Below are 27885 nucleotides of genomic sequence, written 5' to 3'. Positions count from 1 at the left end.
CTGTTTGTGTCACCTTTGATTTCTTTCATCAGTATCTTGTAGTTTTCTGAGCACAGGTCTTTTATTTCCTTAGGTATGTTTATTCCTAGGTATTTAATTCTTTTTGTTGCAATGGTGAATGGGATTGTTTCCTTAATTTCCCTTTCTGATCTTTTGTTCTTAGTGTATAGGAATGCAAGAGAACTCTGTGCACTAATTTTGTATCCTGGAACTTTACCAAATTCATTGATTAGCTCTAGTAGTTTTCTGGTGGCATCTTTAGGATTCTCTACGTACAGTATCATGTCATCTGCAAACAGTGACAGTTTTACTTCTTTTATTCCAGTTTTTATTCCTTTCATTTATTTTTCTTCTCTGATTGCCATGGCTAGGACTTCCAAAACTATGTTGAATAATAGTGGCGACAGTGGACATCCTTGCCTTGTTCCTGATCTTAGAGGAAATGTTTTCAGTTTTTCACCATTGAGAATGATGGTTGCTGTGGGTTGGCTGTATATGGCCTTTATTATGTTGAGGTAGCTTCCCTCTATGCCCACTTTCTGCAGAGTTTTCACCATAAATTGGTGTTGAATTTTGTCAAAAGATTTTTCTGCATCTATTGAGATGATCATATGGTTTTTTATCCTTCAATTTGTGACTATGGTGTATCACATTGATTGATTTGCGCATATTGAAGAATCCTTGCATCGCTGGGATAAATCCCACTTAATCATGGTGTATGATCCTTTTAATGTGTTGTTGGATTCTATCTGCTAGTATTTTGTTGAGGTTTTTTGCATCTGTATTCATCAGTGATATTGGTCTGTTATTTTCTTTTTTTGAAGTATCTTTGTCTGGTTTTGGTATCAGGGTGATGGTAGAATGAGTTCGGGAGTACTCCTTCCTCTGAAATTTTTTGGAAGAGTTTGAGAAGGATGGCTGTTAGTTCTTCTCTAAATGTTTGATGGAATTCACCTGTGAAGCCACCTGGTCCTGGACTTTTGTTGGTAGTAAAATTTTTAATCCCAGTTTCAATTTCATTACTTGTGATTGGTCTGTTCATATTTTCTATTTCTTCCTGGTTCACGCTTGGAAATTTATACTTTTCTAAGAAATTGTCCATTTCTTCCAGGTTGTCCATTTTATTGGCATAGAGTTGCCTGTAGTAGTCTCTTATGATGCTTTGTATTCCTGTGGTGTCCGTTGTGACTTCTCCTTTTTCACTTCTAATTTTATTGATTTGAGTCCTCTCCCTCTTTTTCTTGATGAGTGTGGCTAAAGGTTTATCAGTTTTGTTTACCTTCTCAAAGAACCAGCTTTTAGTTTTATTGATCTTTGCTACTGTTTTCTTTGTTTCTATTTCATTTATTTCTGCTCTGATCTTTATGATTTCTTTCCTTCTACTAACTTTGGGTTTTGTCTGCTCTTCTTTCCCTAGTTCCTTTAGGTATAAGGTTATATTGTTTATTTGAGATTTTTCTTGTTTCTTGAGGTAGAAGTGTATTGCTATAAACTTCCCTCTTAGACCTGCTTTTGCTGCATCCCATTGTCATTTGATTTCTTCAGTGATCTCTTGGTTATTTAGTAATGTATTGTTTAGTCTCCATGTGTTTGTGTTTTTTACGTTTTTTTCCCTGTAACTGATTTCTAATCTCATAGTGTTGTGGTCGGAAAAGATGGTTGATAGGATTTCAATTTTCTTAAATTTACCAAGGCTTGATTTGTGACCCAAGATGTAATCTGTCCTGGAGAATGTTCTGTGTGCCCTTGAGAAGAAAGTGTAACCTGTTGTTTTTGGATGGAATGTCCTGTAAATATCAATTAAATCTATCTGGTTTATTGGGTCATTTAAAGCTTGAGTTTTATTAATTTTCTGCCTGGATGATCTGTCCGTTGGTGTAAGTGCGCTGTTAGAGTCCCCACTATTACTGTGTTACTGTCGTTTTCCTCTTTTACAGCTGTTAGCATTTGCCTTATGTACTGAGGTGCTCCTATGCTGGGTGCATATGTATTTATAATTGTTATATCTTCTTCTTGGATTGATCCCTTGATCATTATGTAGTGTCCTTCCTTTTCTCTTGTAACATTCTTTATTTTAAAGTCTATTTTATCTGATATGAGCATTGCTCCTTCAGCTTTCTTTTGATTTCCATTTGCATGGAATATCTTTTTCCATCCCCTCACTTTCAGTCTGTATGTGTCCCTAGGTCTGAGGAGGGTCTCTTGTAGACAGCATATACATGGGTCTTATTTTTGTATCCATTCAGCGAGCCTGTGTCTTTTGTTTAGAGCATTTAATACATTCACATTTAAGGTAATTATTGATATGTATGTTTTATGACCATTTTCTTAATTGTTTTGGGTTTGTTTTTGTAGTTCCTTTCCTTCTCTTGTGTTTCCCACTTAGAGAAGTTCCTGTAGCATTTGTTGTAGAGCTGGTTTCGTGGTGCTGAATTCTCTTAGCTTTTGCTCGTCTGTAAAGCTTTTGATTTCTTCATTGAATCTGAATGAGATCCTTGCTGGACAGAGTAATCTTGGTTGTGGGTTCTTCCCTTTCATCACTTTAAATGTATCGTGTCACTCCCTTCTGTCTTGTAGAGTTTCTGCTGAGAAATCAGCTGTTAACCTTATGGGTTAACCTTATGGGAGTTCCCTTGTATGTTATTTGTTGTTTTTTTCCTTATTGCTTTTAATAATTTTTCTTTGTCTTTAATATTTGTCAATTTGATTACTGTGTTTCTCGGCATGCTCCTCCTTGGGTTTATCCTACCTGGGACTCTCTGTGCTTCCTGGACTTGGGTGGCTATTTCCTTTACTATGTTAGGGAAGCTTTCAACTATAATCTCTTCAAATATTTTCTCAGGTCCTTTCTCTCTCCTTCTGGGACCCCTATAATGCGAATGCTGGTGCATTTAATGTTGTCCCAGAGGTCTCTTAGGCTGTCTTCATTTCTTTTCATTCTTTTTTCTTTATTCTGTGTCGTGACAGTCAATTCCACCATTCTGTCTTCCAGGTCACTTATCTGTTCTTCTGACTCAGTTATTCTGCTACTGATTCCTTCTAGTGTAGTTTTCATTTCAGTTATTGTATTGTTCATCTCCATTTGTTTGTTCTTTAATTCTTCTGGGTCTTTGTTAAACATTTCTTGCATCTTTTCGATCTTTGCCTCCATTCTTTTTCCGAGGTGCTCGATCATCTTCACTATCATTATTCTGAATTCTTTTTCTGGAAGGTTTCCTATCTCCACTTCATTCAGTTGTTTTTCTGGGGTTTCATATTGTTCCTTCATCTGGTACATAGCCCTCTGCCTTTACATTTTGTCTGTCTTTCTGTGAATGTGGTTTTCATTCCACAGGCGCAGGACTGTAGTTCTTCTTGATTCTGCTGTCTGCCCTCTGGTGGATAAGGCTATCTGACATTTGTATATTTTAAAATATAAAACTTTAATTTCATGAATTTTTTTGTATTTGCACCCAATTTTAGATAGGCCTTTTTGGGGAAATAATTTTCTTCCCATGCCCCAGTGCTCCTTTAGCCTATAAAGTAGAAAACTTTCAGGAGGGAAAAACTTGGGATACTATTTCCAGTGTCTTTCTTCCCACAAAAAAGAAGTGATTTATCAGAGATCTGCATGCTAGATGCAATGGTGTATCTCCTCCCATTCTAGCTTTCTACATGTGCCACATCCCTCTTTGTCAGGGCCAGGGCTCCCTTTCGAAGACAGCTGTAAAGGTCTCCCTCTTTTTGTGTCTCCATTACTGGTAGCTATCCTGGGTACGTTGTGTTTGTTCTCTTGGGCAGGTGGGTACCAAGGTCTTGACTTGGGCAAAAAGTAGATGGAAGTCTGACTGTGGCTGCACATACACTGCATTAGCCTGTGTAAGCCTTATTAAAGTTAAGAAAAAAAGGCAGATAAAACTGAAATGTTAGTTCTCACCTATATGTGAAGCAAGCCTTATATTTTGGAAAGACTTGCTTTAAGGGCTAAAACTCTAGAAAATTTTTAATGACCATATAATAAATTTCAAAACATAATAGTTTTCATAGAGAAGGATTATATTTCCATTTCTATCAATTTCTACCACAAGTAACTTGTGCATTCTATAAGCCATGCAATTTCAAAGTCGTAATCTTTAAAGTCAAACAGATTTGAGGTCAAATCCGGACTCTGGACAAGCTATTGCTGTGTGCTCTCGAGCTAACAAGTTACTGACCATTCCTGAATCAGTGAAATGCAAAAACTGGTGATCAAATGATATCTCTTCCGTGGTTATTATAAAATTTAAATTAAATAACACATTTAAATGCCCACCATCTGCCTAACAAGCAGTAGGTGTTAGACCATCACAGTGACAACCTTACATGCCAAAACAGTGGGTACTTTGGGAAATCACTTTTCTCTTTACAGGGGTACGATAAAGACCTCTTTATATCTGGCCTAAATGACATTCTATAAGCCGTAATAATCCCTGTAATGATAATATGAGGTACTTGATGGTTTTCCTTAGCTAGAATGTTATCTGACACATAGTATGTTTATTAAATATTTTTTAAATTAATTTTTATTTTTTGTATCTTAAGATACAGAGATTTAACTTTTTTAAAAGAAAAAAAAAAAACAAAAGCTGGTGGGTTTTTAAAACACAGACGTTTCTTAACATTATTGAGGACACCATGACTCCCTATGATTAGAGCACAGTGATCAAGATCATGGACTTTGTCACCAAACTGCTAGAGGTCAAATTCTAGCCCAGCTGCTTACTAGCTGTGTGATTCTGGGCAACTTAAGTTCTCTGTGCCTCAGTTCCCTTACCTGTAAATAAGAGTCTCTAATTCATAGGGTTGCTGTGAGGACTAAGTTAAAAATATGAAAAGTGTTTGGAATAGTAAGTGATAAAGTTAAGATCAAATAAATGTTTGTTTTTATTATTACTGCTGTGATCAATTCATTTCAGAAAATAAATAAAATGTAAACCACTAACTCTAAGTATTGATATTAGAAGACCTGGATATTAGACTTTATCTCCCAGTTAGCTGAATTCTTAGATAAATCACAAAACATCTCTGAAGTTATTATAATTGTAAGATACAAGAGAAAATACTGACCTCAAAGTGTAATTGCAGAAATAGACAAATAACATCAAAGACATGGTAAACTATAACATGCTCTACAGATGTTATTTAAATTACTAACAGCTTTTTCCCCCTTTTTCTAACTGGTCAATAAAACTTCTTTCAAGATCCAATTTAAATGTCCAATGCTGGGCAAAACCTTCCCCTGGACTCTTGGCACTTGGTAGCTCTTCTTCCTCCAGCAGGGCTTTCGCCTTACTCCAGAGTTAACACCCACCACACAGGTACAACACGGGCTCATGTGGTGCGTCTCTCCAATCAAGGGGAGAAATTATGAGTTATTTATCTCTATAACTGCCAACTATGGAATGAAATACTTCATGAATGAGTGCTATGTTCAAGAAAAATAAGGTTCATCTGAGTGAAAATTCTGCTTAAAATTAATGTACAAAGTTTACCCTTACAATTATCAGGACAATACCTGTAATGCAGCCTCTTCAAGAATTTCAAGGTCTTCTTCTAATTCATTACCTGTTGTGTAAATGAAAAGGTTTACTAAAATATATTCATCCTTAGTTTATCTTTCTAGTCTTCTGCATTCATGACATCTTTCCCACAAATCTGATATTCCAAATTGAAGAGAACTATTATCATTCTGGATAAATCTCAGTGGTTTAAATTTTCAAATGCTATTTTCAGTGTGAATATAAGCTGTAATTCTCAAGACAATACTCAAAAAGCAACCATCAAGGGATTTTCAAAAGATATATATACTATATTTATGTACACAAATGTGTATTTTTGACTTTAGTGTATTTACTTTTAGACCAAAAAAAAAAAAAAAAGAAAAATGAGGGAAATGAATTTTCAGAATCTGAGCCTTTCTAGTTTGGTTATATTGTAGAAGAGCTTTACCTTTAGTAAACAACAGTTACTTAGAGGAAAATGTAAGATAGTGACTGTATTCTCTAGCCATTTTCTCCTTTACTGCTTTATGTAGAATATATTTTATTTATTGAATTTTCTTTGATAGTTTAATTAATTCATAAAATATTACTACTAAAGCAATACATATTCAAAGCGAAATATTCGAAGTATGCAGAAGTGTAGAATGAAAAATTCTGCTACCACTCCCTTCCAAAGATAAAGAGTGTCAACAGTTTCTTATGTATTGTTCTAGAAATTGTGTGCAAATAATATGTATGTACATATGTGTCAACGTACACACATGTGTACGTTGTGGGTACATACACATATATTTATATACTTACAATATAATGTTCACAAAAATGGGACCCTCTGCTGCAGCTTGCTATTCTTAATTAATATAACTTGGACATCTTCCTTGGCCAGGACATAGAGGTCTACTTTTTTGTTGCTGCTTTTTAACAGGCTGCATACACCCCAAATGACAGGCATTTTGGTTGCTTCTAGGTTTTATAATCACAAATACTGCTATATTAATCTATCTTACAACATACCTTTTTTGAGCATTTGTGCAAGTATGCATAAAAAATTGCTACATCAAAAGCTACATGCATGTAAAATTTGAATAGCTGTTGACACATCTCCTTCAAAGAGGCTGTGCCATTTTCCCTCATATGAATAGAACACAGATGTCTCATTTCCTCATCACGTGTCAACACGAAGCAGGAACAAGGGAACAGAGAAGGGTGGAAGGGAGCAGGAAGAGGAGAAGGATTAGATAGGGAAGAAAGGAGTAAAGAAAGAGAAGGGAGGAAAGAAAGAATAAAGTGGGAAGGGTAGCCCCAGAGGGAGGAGATACAGATGCACTTTTGGAGGTGAGAATTGGGGAAATACAATAATAATGCCTTTTATTCCCAACTACTGTAAAAATAAAATGTTTGACCATGGATAAACATCATGGAATTAGTAAATATTTTAAGCCTTATTTTCATCTTTACAATTCTGATAATAAATCAACTCATGTATCACACAATTCCGTATCCTAGAAATAGGTACTCTTTGGCCATTGCCTCATTTCTCTGTTGTGCATCACATGAAAACTCTTCTAAAGAGCCATCTATGTTCAACCTGACTCCCCCTCCTGACTTTCTGTTCTCTCACCCCACTCTAAAAGTCCTTATACTTCTCTCCTTTTACTGATATATATGTATTTCTTCTTGAGTATATAAATAGCCAACAAGTTTAACCCAATGACAAATTTTAATTGCTTTCTCAGTTTCATTAAAAAATCCCACCAATATACACTCTCCTGAGGTTTTACATCTACCTCATTGGCTGCTGCTTCAGTCTTTCCTGCAGCCTCTTCCTCCTGTTCCATTGGTCTTTGAAATTTTGACAAGTCCCAGCTTTGACCCTTGGCTATTTTCTCTTTCTCATTTGCATTCTCTTCCTAGCTCATCTTTCATATTGTTCTTTCATACGGTCTTTAAATGCCAACTACGTCCAAATGACATTTCTATTGACTTGTCCCCTGAGCTCCAGACAATAAGCATCCAATCGCCTATCTGATATGTCCACTAGGATTTCTGAGAGATATCTCAAGCTTTTGGTTTAATACCCTATTTCCAGTGCTTAACCCAGGGCCTGGCACATAGCATGTATGTACATAAGAAAGTGCTTGTATGCATATATGTGTGTGAATAAAAAAACTAGAGAGATACTCTTCAGTCTCCATTTAAAAAACCCAAACAACCAGTATATTAAGCAGTTGCTCATGAATGTATGTGACTACTGAATTCATTTTGCTAATCTATTTTCAGAATGTTCTGTGATGAACATATTCTATCCTTAAAATTTTTTTTAAATCATAAACAAACACCGAGTACTTGACCACACTTACCAATAGGAAGTGCTAGATCCTTTTTCATCAAAGCTGCTGCACAAACCCCACCAAGATTGGCTAGTTCTTTTTCCAACTGAATGACTCCCTGGAGAATTGCAAAAACAAAATCAGATGGTTTAAAAAATGTTTGCAAGATGAAATTTTTGAAAGATGATGTGGATTACCAAAAAAAAAATGTGACTTGCATTCAAGTGTAATGTTTGAAACTAAAAGGAAGCATATGTTAGGAGCTAATGGTTAATTAAGAGTGTAAGAGATTTAATATTATGTCTCATGCTGGTTGTAAGTTTCAGACCTACAGGTTCATTGTCCAAAGAATTTTTCATTCATTACTTTGAAGGAACATGATCACTCTTTCACCTTGACTTTTTTTTTATTGTATGATTTGAAACATTTAGAAGAGATACTAAGTTAGTCCCATGGTGAAATTAGGTTCTATAATTTACTTAGAAAGGTATAGCTACCAGAGCAGGTTTGGAACAGGCACAACTATACTAAGTCTTTAAAGGCTGGGTCATGTTGCACAGACTCCATTCTCTTCACATATTAAAAGTAGCAAAACCAGACCACTGCACAAAATTAAACTACAGAGTATTTTAAATTATACACTGTAGCTTAAAATAAATTTCAGACTTCTTGAATACAGAGAGCAAACACAATTTAAGTCAACAGCAGCCCTTAGAAACACAATCTTCCTTAACAGAATGAGAAGATAATTCATCCTCACCTCATCAGGTCCAGGGCTAAACTCATATCCAATTGCAAAACATTTGAAACCATAGAAAGAAGCTTTGTCATCTTTCACATAATCTGATGCAGTCTCCAGTGAAAAAAGGGCCTCATTTCCTAAGAAAAAAGCTAACATTGAGTTCAAAATCTGAAACAACTTTATCAAAATTTCCTTACTTTTATCTATCTCAAGATAGGTAGCAATATAAATCAGGTACTAAAATAACCAAGTCCTTTTTGGGGTCCCTATATCTACTTGAACAAAGCTGTGCTTAAAAATGACAGTATAAACAATAGAACCATGCCAGTTGTTTGTTTTCTTTATGATCTAATTCTCCTTAATCACACGTCTTAAGTTAAGTTACACACAAGTGATAATTGTCAATTATCCGTCAATTACTAAGGTGACCTAGGTTAGCCTCTTCTGTTTCAGAGTGAGCAATCCTCTCTAGGCTAAAATCTGGCTTTGTCTGATTTTTCCACAAACAAACAAGGCAGGTCAGACTAGAAGAAAGAAGTTTCTAAATTCAAATTGGCTATTAGTTTGAGAGATCACAAGAGTAGTTATGGTTAATTGGTTAAAAAAAACAACAGACTGTAATAGCAAAAGTGCCTCCACCCACCCGGCCACATACACCCTCAAGCTCGAAAACAATAACTTCACATAACTCAGTGGGTTCGGTGGTTCACCAGTTCTCTTGAAAGGAAGAAGTCCTTGGTAACTTCTCAAATTTTAGCACTTACTGGGAAAATAAAATACCTGATCCACTTTTTCTATAGTTTGGCCCCAACTACACAGACAGCCACTCCTCAGTATTAACTCTCTGCTTTTGTCAAGCTAATCTCTTCTCACAAGATCCTCAAAACATTCTCTTTCCTAAAACTTGGTCATGTTATGCCCCATGCCCAGAGAGTCTTTACTACCCAACTGCAATCCAGATACAGAGCAGGTCTTGAAGAAATTCTTCTAAAAATTAAATAAACATTTTCAATGATGTATCCTTACTAAACATAATTATCATAAATGCATATAGTTTACCATATAAAACAAAAAAGAAAAAAAATAACTTACCTGGCAACACTAAAACCATGGTAGGCCACCCAGAGGATCCTGAAAATTTCTTTAGTTCTATCCAGGAATTAAGATTTTCATGAACAGATGTCAATTTTGGTCCATATCCTGAATTCTGAACAGTTCTGACAGGAATCAACAAGCGGAGGACATCTTCTGACTGTGCAGTACCACACTGAGGGTCAAACTCGATTGTCATCCACCGTACACACTCTGGGAATGTCACCTGAGGTCAACAGGCAAAAAGTCACTCGCACAAGATGAATCAGGTTTTAGCATTTTGTCTAGTTTAGAAACAGGACATCATACTGTAAAGATGATGCCTTCAACATACTGTAAAATAAGTTTTAAGTAAGGAATTAAATGATCAGAAATCAAGGTATTAATGGTCAGTATCAATTGTCTCGGCTCCTCACTTGAAATATCTATTGCTTTCTATCTAATATTTGCATTAATGTTTTTAAGTACGCACTGATATCATTAGAAAAACAATTACAAAGCTGCTTAATTTCCATAAACATTCAGCTATCTGACTTTCCTGTGGAAGAGTTTATATAATAAATTTTCCACTTCAGTCAGTATGCATTTAAGGAATGTAAGTCGGTAACTCACAATATAATTTGATAGGTAAAATATAAAGATACATTGATGGAAATTAATAAATCATTAACATGTAAGGTTTTAGTCACTTTTAGGTTATCTACCATTCATAGTATCCATTACAAATGTTTCTTTTCATTAACAAAAAAACTTTGTAACTTCATATATTATGAGAATAAATATAAATACACACACACATATACACTTGATAAAAGCCTAGATTTTTATATTTTCCTAACCTGAAATTTTACTGTATATATGAGATTATGATGGCACATAATTATATATATTTTTAAGGCCACTTTTAAGCTTCTGTCACCATTATGGTAGAAGGAATGCTGTAATGGTAGTCAAATTACAGCTAAGTAGGACCATGTCAAGTAGTAAACTATGAACTGGTTGTAGGACATGATATAAACCTTAAGAAATTTCCTAAATATTATATTAATCTAAAAAAAAATTACCTCGGACGATGGCAAATATTTTTAGTAGAGGATTTTTTACAATCTCTATTTAAATAAAAAGCTCAACTTTATTCATAATAACATAAACATAAATTAAAACTAAACTGAGACACCATTTTCCCACCATTCCTTCCATTATATTGGCAAAAGGCCCAAAATTTAACCACAAACTCTTTTGGGGAGGCTGAGAGAAAACAAGCATTCTCATACATTGTTGGTGGGACACAAAAAGACATAACTTCTGTGACTTCCCTGGTGGTGCAGTGTGTGGGACTCCACATTCCCAGTGCAGGGGGCCCAGGGTTCGATCCCTGGTCGGGAAGCTGGATCCCGCATGCATGCTGCAACTAGGAGTTTGCATGCCACAACTAAGGAGCCTGCCTGCTGCAACTAGGACCCCGAGCAACCAAATAAATAAACAAAATACTAAAAAGAAAAAAGAGAGACATAACTTCTATGGAAGGGAACTGTCAACATCTAGCAAAGCTACATATGCATTCACCGTCTGAATCAGCAATCCCAGATCTATTGAGCACAAGGCCCTCATTCTATATTTGTTTAACTCAGCCATCCCACTTCTAGGAGTTTACTTTGAAGAAATGCTTCTAACAATACGGAAACAAAAAAAACAAACAAAAACTCTAAACACAGGCACAAAGTTATTCACTGCAAAAAAATGAAAACACCCCAGATGCTCACACACATAAGATTGGCTGAATAAACTATGATAGGTCTTTACAGTGGAGAACTATGAGGCTGTAAAAGAGGAATGAGGATGGTCTCTTTAAATGGATATGGAGAGATTTCTATACACAGTGTTAAATTTAAAAAGCAAAGTACGAAGTAGTATACATAGTGTGCTACTTTTTAAAAATAAAGATGGAAAATAATACTACAACTAAATCAATCTGTCTATCGTTCTGATTTTTTCCAAAAAAGAACGCAGGAAGGATACACCAGGATACTTACTGGAGTAAGTGAGAAGCAGAGAAGGAAAAAGACTTATAATTCTGAGTATGTTGTTTTGTATAATTTTATTTCTGGAGCCATATTAATATTTCACATATTTTAAAAGTAAAATTAAATCAACTAGGATAGGAAAAAGACTCATAAAAATTAAGTACAAATAAAAAAATAAGCCTAACTTTACATTAAACTGATCATATACCCACTTACACATATACATAAAATGAACTACCCCAAGCAACTTCTGAATGAAGTACTTTGATTATCCTAATGTCAGTGGGATTAACAAAAGACAAAATTTTTGCAAAGAAACTGTTAATTTTATATAGCATTCAATATTATTATTATTCACAGTGGCATACGTAAATGAAAAGGGTATAAAGAAAAGACCTCAGTGGTGTTGACTAGAACTAAGAAGAAGTGCTCAAAATCTGGTGAAAACACAGAAAAAGGACACAGAATCCAGCTTGAACAGATTTTCCCTGGACAAATCAATTAAAATTTGAGCATCAAACTGAATGACAGCAAAGGATTATAACACTGAGCAAAAAAGAGAATCTTTGAGTCCATATTGATATAAACACATAAAATAAATAAATAAATAAATTTTTAAAGGGGAAGGGATGGGAAAATTCTCCTTTACAACAGAACACCAGCTGGGAGGAATAACAGAATTAGAAAGGCACCGTCTTTATAGTAATGAATGATTTGGGTAAGAATAACCAATGGATACTAAAATTTGTTGACAGGCCGTATATATATATATTTTTTCCGGTACGCAGGCCTCTCACTGTTGTGGCCTCTCCCGTTGCTCCGGACGCGCAGGCTCAGCGGCCATGGCTCACGGGCCCAGCCGCTCCGCGGCATGTGGGATCCTCCTGGACCGGGGCACGAACCCACGTCCCCTGCATCGGCAGGCGGACTCCCAACCACTGCGCCACCAGGGAAGCCCAAGACAGTATTTTTTACACAGTCTCTAACCCATAGATATCTACCCATAGACACTTTCAAAGGGAAAAAAAGATATTTTTTGGTGGAGCTATCACCTTAATCAAGTGACTAAGTACTTCCTGATGGGATGCACTGAGGAGAACAGGACATCGCTTACGTGGTGTTGCCACCCAAAACGCACAACGTGAATCTAATCATTAAAAAAAAATCAATTACATCCAAATAAAAAGGATATTTTTACAAAACCACTGATTGTGTTCTTCAAAAATGCCAATGTCATAAAAGACGAAGGAAGGCTGAGGAACTACTGCAGATTAAAAGAGATCAAAGAGGCCTGACAACTAAATGCAATTTTTGAACCTGATAGGATCCCGGTCTGGGTTTAAAAAGATTCTATGAACACCATTGTTGGGAAAAAAGGCAAAATGTTTAGCTTATAACATGATATACTACTACTCTTTATTGTGGTAATAACCCTGTTTCAATGTTAAATTTCCTAAATTCGATTGGTACATTAGGGTTATACAGAGAACTTCACTGTTCTTAGGAACAAGGTGAGGGGTCATGATGTTTGCAACCTGCTCTTAAATGGTCTGACAATAATAAATATAGATAAATAAAACAATCATGGCAAAATGTTAACTAACGAAGCCAAGTGAAGGGCATATGGGGGTGTTCACTGCACAAATCTTATTACTTTTTTATACAGGTTTGAAATTCTTCGAAATAAAAAGTTGAAAAACATGAGGAATGAATACACACACACATCTGCATCTGTATTTGTGTGTCTATGCTTACATTAAAAGAAATAATGGAAGGCTAAACTATAAAATTATAATAATATGAAATGTTACCTGAGAAGAAGACATGACAGGGAAGAAGGGAACAGAATGAGGGGACAGAGATAAAAGCTAGATTTCTTTGAATACACTTTGTTTTACAGATTTGACTTAAAACTATGTAACTGAACTATTATCAAACAAAACTTAAAAAGCAATTCCTAAAAATCTAGAATGAAATAAAATAAATGATGCCAAATGTACATCCAATTAGCGGCATAATCACAGAGAGAGGGATTATTCCAATTTACTTTAAAACACAGTAGTTGACCATACCCACTTACTTTGAAAACATGGTCATTTCTCTGTACTTCCTAGTTGGGAATATGCCCAAAAGACAAAACACACCCACACACACACACAAAGAGTGAATGAATAATTAAGTGATTTTCTAATTCTAACATTCCCAGTGCCATCGAGAACAGGAACTTTTGGTTTACGAGAAAGGAGATTCAGGTGTAACATCCTGTTGTCCTTATTTTGAATGAGTATCATCAGTACAAACTCATGAGGTATTTTATCTTTAAAAAAATACGTATACACATAGATGTGTCTGTTCATAAATACACCCACATACATAAATATATATACAAATAATATATGCCTGTGTATATAAATACGTGTGTGTTTATGTGTGAGTGTATGTACTAGTTCTATACACTATAAATACCTAGAAACAATGACAGCCCAGGAGAAATGAGCATTCCCAGTGCCATATTTTGGCTTTTAAAGACTCATTACCATTTAAAGGAATCACGGCACTTTGAAAAAATGGTGGGTTTCAGATTTGAGGCAGGAAATGTGTAAGCTCTTATGACATCTTATACCAGAGCCTGTAACATCTTATAACATCTTACACCAGTGAGTGAGGATGTTATGAATGACTACAAGGGGTGTGTCTAAAGGACTCAGGAGTCAAGCTGAAGAGGATCCTATCAAAAAAACACATGATCCAGTTTCTTAAATAAAATTCAAGGAAACAAAAAAGAGAGAGATGGAGGGGGATCAACAGATTAAAAGAGACTTAAGAGACATAACCAATCACAATGTATGAATCTTATTTGGATTCTAATTCAAACAGCTTAAAATGTGCACATTTGATAACCTAAAGGAATTATTCGTTCTTTTAAGTGTGATAATAACATGGTTATTTTTTACAGGTCCTTACATTTTGAGATACATAATGAAAAATCCATGAATGTGAAAGGGACAAAGAGGGTGAGGAATAAATGAAAGAGGTCTGACCAAGAGTTGATAACAGCTGAATCTGGGATGATGGAGAAAAGGGGTAAACTGTACTAGGCTGACCTTTCATATGTTTACCATATTCTACAATAAAAAGCTGAATAGTTTACAAGCACATAAAACTTAAACTTATAATTAATTTAAGTGGACAAATTTTCTTGCTCTCCCTTAATTTAAGTGATACAATTTAGAAAGCAAGGAATAGGATTTTGGATACTCTATAATAACAACATTATACTTATAAATATTTTATAGGTACATTTTAACATTATGTATAGTATTTTAAATCCTACACTGGGTATGTAAATTTTTAGAGCTCAGGCTGTGGTACAAATAATATCAGTTCAAAAAAAGTGGTTTTTAAATTTTAATGCTGATATCCACTATTACAATATATAACTGGCAGTTGAGCATTACACATGCCCTGTACTTACAAAAAGGTATGAGAACAACTTTCCTAAACCCTATAAAACTATACTCTTTAACAGTAAAGACTGTCTTAAACCCTGGTGTGCATTTGACAGTGTCTAACCACCTGCTGATTCTCTTTATTTACATATAGAAGTTATACTTGAACAGAGACCAAGTATCCTTTGAGATATCAGTATAGAACATCAAATCAAGTTTTAAGTTTAAACTGTCCCTAGGAACTGGTGCCCACCTTGTAGTGCATCACACATGCAGGCTTATAAGGGTGCTCGCTCTCTATGACAGCATAGTGATTAGAGGTTGTACAGGCAGAGAGGCCTTGTTCAGGCTGGTTTCCTGTGGTGCTATCTGTTGACTGATTAGGATTGAATGCAGGGGGTGCATACTTCTGATTCAGAATGGCAACTGAAGGAAGCAACTGTTGGACAAGGCCAAAGACTTCTACAGCCACCTAGTATAAAAAAAAAATGATTAAATGAGATAAGTGTGAAAGTTGCTTTAAAAAGATTAATTACTATAATTGTTGGTTATACTTATTAATCGGAATTTCTATTTAGAGTTTCTTCTAGCTAAGTTTTCATTCAAAGAGAAATCTGTTCTATGGAAAGAAAAAAAAAGACTTATCTTAAATTTATCTTAGATGTTACATATAGCCTAGTCCATATTTTTAAACCATTCTGCCTTTTTGGGACCTGCAGTAAACTAGCTTTACTCAAGTTTAATTATGCCAAAGAATCAGCAGTTTATAATTTCTTCATGTCTTGAATATTTCACAATTTTACAACACTCCTATCCTTTAACATTGTTATTTTTATTCAAAATGGAGATTTGGCATCGACATGATAACTTTTAAAGATCTCAGTGAATTTAAGCTTTCCTTACATATCATATTCTAAAATATATTTCCTATTCCCAAGTTCTTCAAATGTAAAGCCAGTAAGTAGGCATGGTAATCCAGTAAACAATACTAAGATCAGAGAATTAGTTATTTAACTAATAACTTCTACCATTTACATGTCTACCTGCTTGTTACCTGTAACCCAGATGCCTCAAATATTGAAGTATTTTTAAAGGAAAGATATAAAGTCTAAATAAAATTATATTTACAAAAAAGATTCAAAGTTAGAGAATTAAATCACACACCTTGGGAATAGCAGCAGCTACTGGTCCTATGTAGGCTATAATAAGGGGAAGCAGCATGGAAAACAGACTGGAAGAGCTAAGCAGTTCTGGAATGTCATCAGCTAAAAAAGGCATTAAAACTATAGTTAGAAGGTAATTTCATTGTAATGTATATATGCTGTACTAAGCCTGTATTCTAGTCTCTTGAGTAAAATTATAGTTGACATTGATTGAGTGCTTATAAAGGACCTGGCACTACTCTAAGGGCTTTACATACATTATCTCAATTAATCCTTACAATAAGGTACTTTTATTATCGCCCCTTTTAGAAGTGGAAACCAAGGCACACGGTGTTAAAGTATATTATCCAAAATCATACACCTGTAAAATGACAGAGCCAGAATTAGAACTTAGGGTAACAGTCATGATTTTAAACCACTAATCTTGGTGCAACACATAGCTATATTTCTGTCATTAGGCAAATACGTAATTTTTGTGTGCAGGTTACTCATCTGTAAGACAGGATAACAATACTTCCCTCACTGGATGTTGTGATGATCCAGTGAGTTAATACATGTAAAATGTTTAGAACAATGCCTGCACATATTAAGTACTCCAAAAATGTTTGCTGTTATTAGCTATATTGCCTTCTATTTTTTCCAAGGAAAAACCACTTTGCTGATGAACATTTTAATTATTTCTCCATGAACATGGTGCTGGGAAGATAAGTTGAATCTACGTTATGAAGACCTTTACACTGAAGGCCAATTATTTCCAAATACTTGTTTCTAGATCTGCTGTTGCATCAGAGTAGGCTGGGCAATAGTTTCTTAGTTCAGCCTAAACCCCTAGTTTGGATGGACCAAATATTCTCTATTTTCAGCAAGCTTCTCAGGTGATTCTGATGTGCAACTACATTTAGGAACAAATGTTATAGCTAACAGTAATGTTTTTGTAAATGTAACTCTGCTGCCAGTGTGGAAGATGACTAGATAACTAGATGGGGAGTGGGGGAAAGGTGGCAGGGAGATTATTAGGATGTTATCAACCCATGAAAAAGAGGACACGTGCTTGAACCATGGCAACTTGAACTATGGGAGAACAGATAGAGAGGAGAATACAAACTGGAGAACTTCCAGTGGAAGAATTTACAGAACTCAAATGAGACAAGTGAATCTGGGGAGATGTTTGGGATTACCCAGACCTTTGGATGAATGGTGATACTATTGCTAGAAATAGAACACAGAGAAAGAAAAACAGGCCTAAAGGAGAAAACGAAATGTTTTTTTGACTACTGAAAGAAGCAAAGACTCAGTTTAACCAAGAGTTTTTCTCTTAATGGGCTAACTAAGAAAACTACAGTGTAAAATCATTACTTCTGAACATTCTAAAAAATTCTGCATTGGTGTATGGAGTATGGCTGACCCCAAATTAATGTACGTATATGTGTAGATCTATAATGAATAAAACCTTCTGGGATTCTACAAGATGGTTCTTCTTCAGTAGCTCTGTGCATAAGCTGGGGAATAAAGAATCTAAAATATGACTAGTAAGGAAGTAAAAGAGAAGTCTTACCATCCACGGCAAGAGCTCTGTGCAAGAGGTCTTTTGCAGCTCGAACAACAGTGCTTACCACAGAGAGAGCTCTGCTACAGTTTTTATCTTCTTCATTGGCTTTACTCAGAAGTTGAGATTGTAAATCTCCATCGAATTCACTCCTATAACATAAGTAACACATGAGATCATTTTACATGGTGGGTAAAACAGATCTAACTCTAGGAATCATATCTGGATCACAGCTCATTTAAGTTAAAAAAGTTCCAGTTAAAAAAAGTAAATATAGAGCTATACAGTTTTAAGGAGTAATAGGGCTTCAAAGAAAAATAAAGCCAGATAAGGGCACAAAGTTATTTTAAATAAGATCATGATGGAACTGCTATTTAAACAAAAGCCTGAATTGTGTTAAAAAAGATCTGAGCTGAGAGAAGAGTATTCAGGCAAAAAGAACAGTAAGGTAAAAGTTCAGACAGGAACAAGATGGGTGAGTTCAAGGAACAGAATGAAGACAGAATGCCTTCATTCTGTTCCTTGAACTCACCCATCTTGTGAGTTCCTTGAACTGGAATGAAAGGAGAAAGAGTGTGTGCGACTAGAATGAAAGGACAGAGAGTGAAGGGTGACAGGTGGGCAAGGTAAATAGGAGTCAGATCACATGAGGTTTAAACACCACAGTAAAGACTTTACATTTTATCCTGGAATGGGAAGGGGAAGCTATGAGGGGAATGTGAGCAAGGGCAGAACTTGATACAATTTACATTTCTCTAAGATCACTCTGGCTGTGCGGTGGAGGACAGACTGTAGGAGAGCAGCAGTGAAAGGAGGGAGACTTGTTTGGAAGCTATTTCCTCTAAGATCCAGTTATCCAGGTAGCTACCCAGGTTGGCATGATGGTTTGGGCTAGACTGTTAATTATGGGAGCAGTAGAAAAGGTCAGATGTAGGACATTTTAGGCTGCCAAGACTTACTGACGTAAAGTGTGAGGGAAAGAGGGATGTCAAGAATGCCCCCAAGGTGTTTGCTGTACCTGTACCTGTGGGTGGGGAGGAGGACTGTGGACTAGTACCACTAAGACGTCTATGAGCCAACCGTAAAGAGGACGTGTGTGTGTTACAGTGGTTAAAGGTGGGTCATCTGGAGTCCAATTTCCTGCCTACAAACCGCAGGACCATAATTTACTATGAGTGAGACTTCAGGCAGGTTGTGGAGCCGCTCTAGGGCTCAGTTCCCTCATCTGTAAAGGAGGGATAGGAAACTGCCCATCTCACAGGGGTTCCTGTGAGGACTGACTGAGCTAAGACAAGGAATGCCCTCAGAGCACCGCGTGGCATAAAGGAAGTGCTCAGTACATAGGAACTCTCATCACCATCTCCATTACTGTCACTCAGATGAAGATATCAGAGGGACCTGGATATTCATTCCAGGGCTCAGAGGAGATGGAAGCTAGAGATATAAACTTGGGAGCCATCAGAGTAGCATGGTTTTAATGGTCAAGTGATTTTAATCTTTTAAAACTTAATTAATTAAAATTTAAAGCTGGGCTTCCCTGGTGGCGCAGTGGTTGAGAGTCCGCCTGCCGATGCAGGGGACACGGGTTCGTGCTCCGGTCTGGGAAGATCCCACATGCCGCGGAGCGGCTGGGCCCGTGAGCCACGACCACTGAACCCATGCGTCCGGAGCCTGTGCTCCGCAATGGGAGCGGCCACAACAGTGAGAAGCCCGCATACCGCAAAAAAAAAAAAAAATTAAAGCTGAAGATATTTAAACCTTGGTGGAAAATATCAAAATATCAAAAACACTGTATTTTGTGTAAGATATAAAGTCTGGACAGCACATGTTTTTAAGGGGCTCTCCAGCTTTTCGAAACATATAACTCTTCTTTTGTGTCTGATATGGCTTCCAATCTGCTTTTTGAGAAAGCGAATAATGTACTGTTTACTGTGGGGCTGTGTAACAGAAAAGGTTTTTCATTAGGGTAAAAAGATTAGAAAGCTTTTGTATCTCAGCAGCAACATGCCACTATGTAGCTATTTAATGTCTACTATTTCTATTCTATTTTACATGGAGAAAGAAAGCAGATCATCTACATCTAGGGAAAAACATTTTGTGCCTAGGCAGTGTCCTCTTGACTGTTTACGAAGGAAACAGAGGAAGCAGTAAGCCTCTGAAAGTGATATGCAACTTCAGTGATTTGATGTCAAGTCAGGTTGAGGACCAATGTGGTGAATGGAACTCACTACTACCTACGATTCCAGCTAAGTTGCTAAAAGAAAAATTCAGACTCAGTGAGAAATGTATATTTAAAAGTGTTTTTTTTTAACTCAAAATTGTTGTAATTCTTTGTTTTCCACTGTTTACCTAAGGAATGGCTTTAGTTAAAAATATTAGAAATACATCATTATATATTCTAGGGCTCCAAGGACTAGATTCACAGACACCAAAATATTTTGCAGACTGGATAACTGGTTCAAGGTAACAACAGTACTTTGGTAGAGATGATTTGATCATTAACTTTTGGTATTTAAAAAAAAAGAATAAATTCCATTAAAATTAGAAAATGCAGACCACAAAACTATAAGAGTGACAACAAACACATATGCCCAAGCACATATGCCCAGTATATAAACATTTCAAAGAGATTAAAGAAATGACAAAGAACATTTTAAAGTAAACACTGAATTTACATAGGAAAATGAGATCTTTTTATACAAATTAGCAAGTGCAATGAAGATACGCTGTATAATTCAATTATCACTGCCCATTTAAGCGTTTTGTACCTTGGTAGTAAATTGCACATGTTCTACCACTGTAGAATAGCTCCCTGATCTCTATACACACACCCACCTGTAGTAGAGGATCTGTGGAATCTGTCCTCTGGTTTGATTTGTGCCATTACTACTCAAGCTGCACGTGCTGAATGTAAACGTCACGCCATCAGGGCACTGAACCGTGGTCATTCCTCCATCTCCGTTTGCTGTGCGGCTTCCATAGTTCCTCAAGCGCACAGCATATTTAACATTTTCCTTCATGATAAAGATGTAAGGCATGTTTATATTTATTCATAATGTACAGAGGATATATAAAACGAGCTCTAGCAGCAAACTGGGCAAATACAGTTGAGCCTTGAGCATCAGAGGTTTCAACTGCCTGGGTTTACTTACACGGGACTTTTTCCAACAGTAGATATTACGGTACTACCCGACCCGAGGTTGGATGAATCCACACATGTGGAACCCGTATAGGGAGGTATAAAAAGGGCTGACTATAAGTTATACTTGGATTTTCCACTGTGAGGAGGGTCAGCACCCCTAAACCCCACGTTGTTCCGGGGTCAACTGTATAATGAATCTGTTATATTTATAGACAATTTGGTTAAATGAATTTTTTTAACGAATCAAACAGGGTGATGACTAACACTTATTGATGTTTATTATTTAACAGAAACTGTCCTGAGCACTTTCTGTAATTTACTTTAATTAAATTAATCCTTAAAATGACCTCATAAGGTAAGTGCCATTATTACCCCTATTTTACAGATGAGGACTCTGCAGCACAGAGAAGTTAAGTAACTTGCCCAAAGTCACACAGCTAGTAAGTGATGAAACTAGGATTTAAATACAGGCAGTGGGGCTCTAGCTCTTGCCTCTAGTTTTTAATCACACTGTAAAAAATATTACCCATAATAAAAGATTTTAAATACATGAATTAATATTTTCCTTTGATGAGTTTAAGTTTTGAAACAGTTTTAAATATGGGAAATAATAATGGTGAATCCATTATATTTTTATTTTAAGAGAGACATTCAGAGACAGAAATAGACAGGCAGACAGACATGGAAAAAAAATATCCATATGAAAAAGTTCTCCAAAACAAGATTCACTGTATATAGAAAATGTGAGACATAGATACTGGCACCTAATGATCCGTGACATAAACTTCATAATGATGGGTTTCTTTTTGGTTTTTTTTTGGTATCATTTATGCTTTTGATGAAGTAACTGATGAACTTACCTCATCCAAAGTTCTGCTGTCTAATAAAAATTATTATAGTTGGATTCAGAATTACTCTATTATTACTTTAATGTTAAGTAAAATTTGTTTTGCTAAATAGTTATTTTCTGCGAGACAGTCAAGTTATATAAAATAATAATAACCTTAATAGTTATTTAATACGATCTGTTAAGACCACTGGCTCTTTACATGAGTTTTGGCACAACAGGAGAAGAAAAGCAGGAACTAATATTTATTGAGTTTCTAATATATTGTGCTAGACATTGAGGCAAGTACCTTATTCCATTCCTTAGTTTAATCTGAGCAACACTACAATGGAGGTATTATCCTTCCCAATGTACAAATCAGCCTCAGAGTGGGCAAATGATGACATATCCAATGTCTTACAGCTAATATTTGGAAGAGCAGGTATCTGAAGCTGGGTTTGTTTGACTCCAGAACCTATGGATACTTTCCACTATACCAGACTTGAAGAGATCTTTTGCAAAAATAGAATATAATACAGTACAGTATCAGGAATACAGTTGGTACTCTAGAAACATTTAAAGGACCACATATAGGAATACTTTTCACTATTTTTTAAGTAAACTCATAATAATACATCCTATTTACAAAAGAAACGCACTGTTAAAATTACCTTTAAAGGAACAACTTTGTCAAGTCTGATTTCAGCTATATCACTGGGTGAATCATCTGTTGTATAAGTTCCTTTGACTAATTCTAGAGATGTCCATCTGTGAGAATGAGTTGAATCCCCTGCATGTTCACTCTAATTAAAACAAAACAAAACCCACATGCTCTTAATTTCATTAAATGAACAATTTTGACTTATCAATGGCTGTTTTTAAGAGTTTATTTCCTTGCATATAAAATTATCCATTAGCATTTATCCATACGTACTAAAGAAAACATTTTTGGTCCTCTACAACTATTCATTTTTATCTGATTTCCTGAGACATCTACAAATTATATCATATAAATAGGCTTTTTCATCTGTGTTAAAATGATTCCCCCTTCTTCATAAGGATGCTATATCTAATTATAGAGCCTAGTGAAGTAAGGAAATAATTCAAATTAATTGCTCAAAAGAAGCAAAATACAGATATAATGTTATTTACCAGCAAATGATTTATATGCTACCTGTCTGTCTCACTTTAATAAAACTTTGTAAAACTCAGGTACTTAAAAAAATTTATAGTGGATACAGCAAGATACTGCTAACTCAGTCAGCACCGCTATCTTTACTAAGAATCATCCACTGGCACTCTGACAAAATTGCTTAATCACTGATATGGGTAATAATACCAGTCTGAATATTGTTCTTGTTTTCTGAAATACTACAATAGCAAAAAAAAATTACTCAAGATTTATAGTCAGAGGCTTAGCTATATAATTTCTAGTTTTTTCATTTAAAATCCTCCCAGGAAGTGCAAAAAACATGAGGCAGGAGAGATCCAAAATGGCACACGAGCAATCATGTAGAATCGCTCCCTTTCAATTTCTCTAACGTTGTCCATCTATGACTAATCTGCTAAGCCCTCGAGGATGTGGACCACTGTACTGTACTGTACATTATAATGATGATATGTCCTGACACACAACCCACACAGCAAGAGGAACACTGTAATAGTGGTACTCACATCATCAACCAACACCTCTAATTCATATTCATGAATTCCACCTCCTCCATAGACAGAAAAACCAACCACAACTATTCCAGGTTTGTCTACTGAAAAACAGATTGCATCTGGGGACCCATTCCCAGTGTTCCAACTTCTCCCCTGACTTGTCTTTGTGAATCGGTTAGCACTGGCTTTAACGGAGTGGAGAGAATTAAGCCCATCAACCTGTGAACAACGAAAGCAACTACATCAGTAGTCTGGACCTGAGCGTTACTAATATACTTTTAACAAAACTATCCAAAGGTTTCTAGGAAGTTCAGTGAAATAACCTACCTTTAACAAGAGGGTTTAAACCTTCCTAAAGGTACATTCCAATAAGAGATTAACGAAGAATAAAATCAGATTTTATTACTCTACATTCACAAATCAGTATCATGTAACAGTATATTTTTTTAGTCATATTAAACTATACTTTTCACTTAATTTATGTCAGAACTATAAACTTGTAAGTTATCACAGTCATAACATATGCATGAATTATCATTCACTTTGCAAAGAGATACCAAAAATTTCATCAATATTTTATAGACCAATAGTTTTCAAACTATGCTACACATAGAACACTAGGAATCCTGGACAGATGGATATTCAAGGCAGGCAGACTCAAGGTTCCCCTCTTCAGTCAGACCACCCTTCCTCTTATTTGTGAGTTTTCAAGCTAAGACGTCATTGCAGAAAATGTTCTGTGCCTTAAGTCTGAATATCGCTAATGTATACTATGATACCTTGGCAGTCAATATGTGAAAATACACACACACACACACACACACACACACCTGTACAACATCATTAATTACAGACTTTGATTAGAGAGGATCAGAGCACTTATTTTGGTTTGAAACTATCTTTTTAATTATAGAGCCTGCTTCTTATCTAAGTTGGCTGCAGAAGTCTGAAAGACCTACAAGGGTTAAAAATTGAAGTTTATGATTCTAGCAAGAATGACAAACTCCTCTGAGAAAAAAAAAATGTGGATATCTAAGACAGGACCTTTAGAAACTCCCAAGGTTGTATATTAGGCACTTGCAATTTTGGGCATTCCTTTTCATTAGAAAAGTAAGTTCACAGGGTATTACTACATAGCAAATTTCTGACGGGGACTGAGGCCTTATAAACTTTCTCCTCCACGGCCTAGTACAAGAGGGAAGCATATTATAGACTGAATGAATAAGTGAAAAAGAAAATTAAAATGTTCTGACCAGGGCTTCACCTCCTAGGCCAGGGTGAGATACTAAAATCTGTTCAGGTATGTGTAATCATTTCGGAATCCTAAAGGCTAAACTCTCACTATGAATCAGTAATGAGTGTAGACTGAATGGATTAATTGAGAATAGATTCTGAAATAAATCTGTTTAAGTAAGTAAAAGCAAAGACTAGGAATTATAGAAGTAAAATAGACGTTCCTTTGCAAGAAACGAGAGACCTGGGGTCAATCAGTACATCCTGGTTATTAAACATTCATTTGAATGGTATAAGATGTTTCACATTATGACATGATTTTCAAAACCAATCCACCATCTACTTTTTCAGGAAAAAAATAGAAACATTCACCAAATTCAGTCAAAACATTTAGATAAATTATAAAACAGAGTGAGCAGGGCAGTGAACTGGTGAAAAATAATTACTTTACAAAAATGTAAAGGCACTTTAAAATGTTTCAAAGTGGTTTCCTCAAACATATTAATATTTGATCCTTTTAAAACTCTGTAATAACGGCTGTACAACAATGTGGGTGTACTTGATGCCACTGAATCATACACGTAAACATGATTAGAATGATAAATTTTTTGTTACCTAATTTACTACAATTAAAGAAAAACCTTTGTGATATAAGTGAGATAAAAATTATTATTCCCATTTTACATATGTGTTTGTCTAGGGTCAATCAAGTTGGCAGAGCTAAGGTTTGAACCTCTTTACCTTTTCCATACCGCATATTCATTAGTAGTCCTACTTCTACTTCTCATTACCCAGCAGTGAAAACTAGTTTTGCTTTTATTGGGGCATGGTGGTGGGTTGTGCAATGGGTCAGTTGAGGGGAAAATGTATGCTTTGTATTACTGCAACATCCTGGGTAAACTGGTGAGAGAGAGGAAGCAAAGAAGAGCAGAGAAGAGTATAAGGAAGGGAGAGAAAAAAACAAACCCCCCAAAACAGCCTAGCTTCAATGTTTTTTCTTAACAAAAATTAGTTTCTACAAAGCCAAAATATATGAAAAAAGAAACAATGTGGAGAGTTTAAACATGTGCTCATTATCCAATAACAAAATATAACATTACTTCAGATCCCAGGGCTGATGCTGTCAGTTCGCTGACAATACTGGCCAGTAATCCACAAGTGTTGGAGACCAGGTGGGAGGAGAAGAGCTCGTTTTCTCTCCTCAGGCTGTTCCTGACTGGGAGCACGACAATAACCAGCATTTTCTCCAGAACTTCACGGAAGCTTGTCATCCCTGAGATATTCTCTTCATTCTATGATACATGAAAATAAAACGTTCTAAGATATTGCTTTATTTTCCTTCACATGAGTACTCAATTGCAAAATCTTGTCTTTCTAGATGACACCTTTAAAATTCAGACTTGAGTCTATGTCTATGTATCTATCCAGTTGTATGTGGAGTCACTGTATCTACTTTTCCCATAGAAGTTCTTTTTTAAGTTGTCAGTCCCTGGGCATCATCAAAGTACCACACATTTACAAGGTATCTGTGTTTTTATTAACTTAGGGTCATTTTCACCTACCTTCTTATTTAACTTTTCAGTAAGAATCATATATGACAGAAAAAAACTCTTCCTATTTAAAAAGCTATTTCTATAGGACAAAATTCCAAACTGAGATAATTATTTCTGGTATGAAATAATTTAATGATTTCTGATTTAAAGACAAAGCAACTGAGAAATAGTCTATACAAATCTGTTTTCTAATAAAATTCTTTCTGTACATGCATGTAACAAAAATATGGAGTTGTTCAATAAATACTTCTGTGCAGCTTTACAATTCCTATTGTACTTGATTTCAGAAGTGAAGATAAGAAATTCCAACCTCTACCAATGAAAAACTTTCAAAATAAGAAATTACAGAGTCCCATTAAAGACCAGTGGGAAAATACTTTTTTTTCCAGAAAAAAAAGGGGAAAAGATGAATAATTTAATTGATATCCAGCATGAACACTCTTTACCTCTTTTACCATACTCAATATCTTTTAGCTCACTGTGAACAGAGAACAAGATGCATTCAGTTTCATCAGAGGGCCAGTCGTGACCAATGACCCTTTCAGCTGTCCTGTGCACTAGGGAATCAAACAATTTGAGATCTAGTTCCAGTTTTTTCATACTGCCTCAACCTCATCTGTAAATTCCAGCTTTTTCATAGTGCCTCAACCTCATCTGTAAAATCGGGGAACCATTTGCTATGAGTACGTTATCAAAAAACACTTTGTTGCCCCTGAGCAAGCATTCTTCCATAATACTTACATTCCATATTGCATTACAAGATATCGCAGGTTCAACAGATTTCATAAAGTCATAAAAATCTCGAGGTGGAAAACGGTCTTAAATCATTCTCCCCGAGACAAACCAAATATATAAATGAGTGTACTTTCAATCCATTAGAAAAAATTAAGTAACTTTTCAGTTAAAATCATCATGAGTGTTATTATGAATCACTCTCAACAATGTGTACAATTTCTCATATTTTCTTAATGTCCAATCTTAGGCTGAAAATACAAAGTTACTTAGAGATAATCTTCAATTTTTAAGTTATTTCTACTATCTTTGAATAAAATTTCCATAACATTTAGGTCAGTATCCTATGTAATTCGTCTTCCTGGCTTTAAAATAATCAATTCTTGATTCTGTTAAAATTACAATTCTTCTATCCTTTGCATCACTTTCATTCTCCAAAAACTTTACTTTTTGGAACATCTCAGAAAATTAGCTTTGGATGAAACTTAATCCCCAAGTGTACTCTATAATCAGTAATCTAGAAGGGCTTTCTTTGGGGGTGGGGCATAGGGGGGTGTGTGGAGTGCATTTATCCAGTTACGTCCACTTAAGTTTCTAACTAGTAATTAAAAGATTAATACGAGAAGCTTCCCATAAAATCTTAAACATGAAATCAAGAGTGCCAATATGTTTTAGTTAAAAGGCCAAAAAAAAAAATATATATATATATATTAGCACATTACTGCCACTAAAATTTTAGCAAAAGGAACTCTTATTCACTAGTGGTGGGGAATGCAAGCTGACATTAGCTTTCTGGAGGGCATTTTGGCAATTTTAGCGAAGTCTTAACGTGTTCTCCTTCGACTTAAGAATTTTCCACTCCTGAAGATTTA

General features: G+C 35.5%; 1 protein-coding gene across 14 annotated transcripts in view; it reads right to left on the bottom strand.

Moving 5' to 3' along the window:
• The window catches only part of MYCBP2 (MYC binding protein 2), a 273870-nt gene that overhangs the window by 101381 nt on the left and 144604 nt on the right, over positions 1-27885 (bottom strand). For 10 of the 14 annotated variants that reach the window (XM_049700957.1, XM_049700945.1, XM_049700954.1 and 7 more), the window contains exons 34-44: positions 25829-26020; positions 23508-23714; positions 22505-22636; positions 20701-20879; positions 17875-18017; positions 16321-16421; positions 15410-15628; positions 9684-9909; positions 8610-8740; positions 7880-7967; positions 5534-5583 (exon numbers count right to left, since the gene is read on the bottom strand). In XM_049700957.1, the coding sequence (XP_049556914.1) occupies positions 5534-5583; positions 7880-7967; positions 8610-8740; positions 9684-9909; positions 15410-15628; positions 16321-16421; positions 17875-18017; positions 20701-20879; positions 22505-22636; positions 23508-23714; positions 25829-26020 (1668 nt within the window). The remainder of the gene's footprint in view (positions 1-5533; positions 5584-7879; positions 7968-8609; positions 8741-9683; positions 9910-15409; positions 15629-16320; positions 16422-17874; positions 18018-20700; positions 20880-22504; positions 22637-23507; positions 23715-25828; positions 26021-27885) is intronic. The other 4 variants (XM_049700955.1, XM_049700948.1, XM_049700950.1 and 1 more) reach the window with 1 other exon arrangement.

This window comes from Orcinus orca, chromosome 18, assembly GCF_937001465.1.
Source record: "Orcinus orca chromosome 18, mOrcOrc1.1, whole genome shotgun sequence".
Lineage (NCBI taxonomy): Eukaryota > Metazoa > Chordata > Mammalia > Artiodactyla > Delphinidae > Orcinus > Orcinus orca.
The sequence above is the reverse complement of the archived record's forward strand: the minus strand, read 5'-3'. Positions and strand labels throughout refer to the sequence as shown.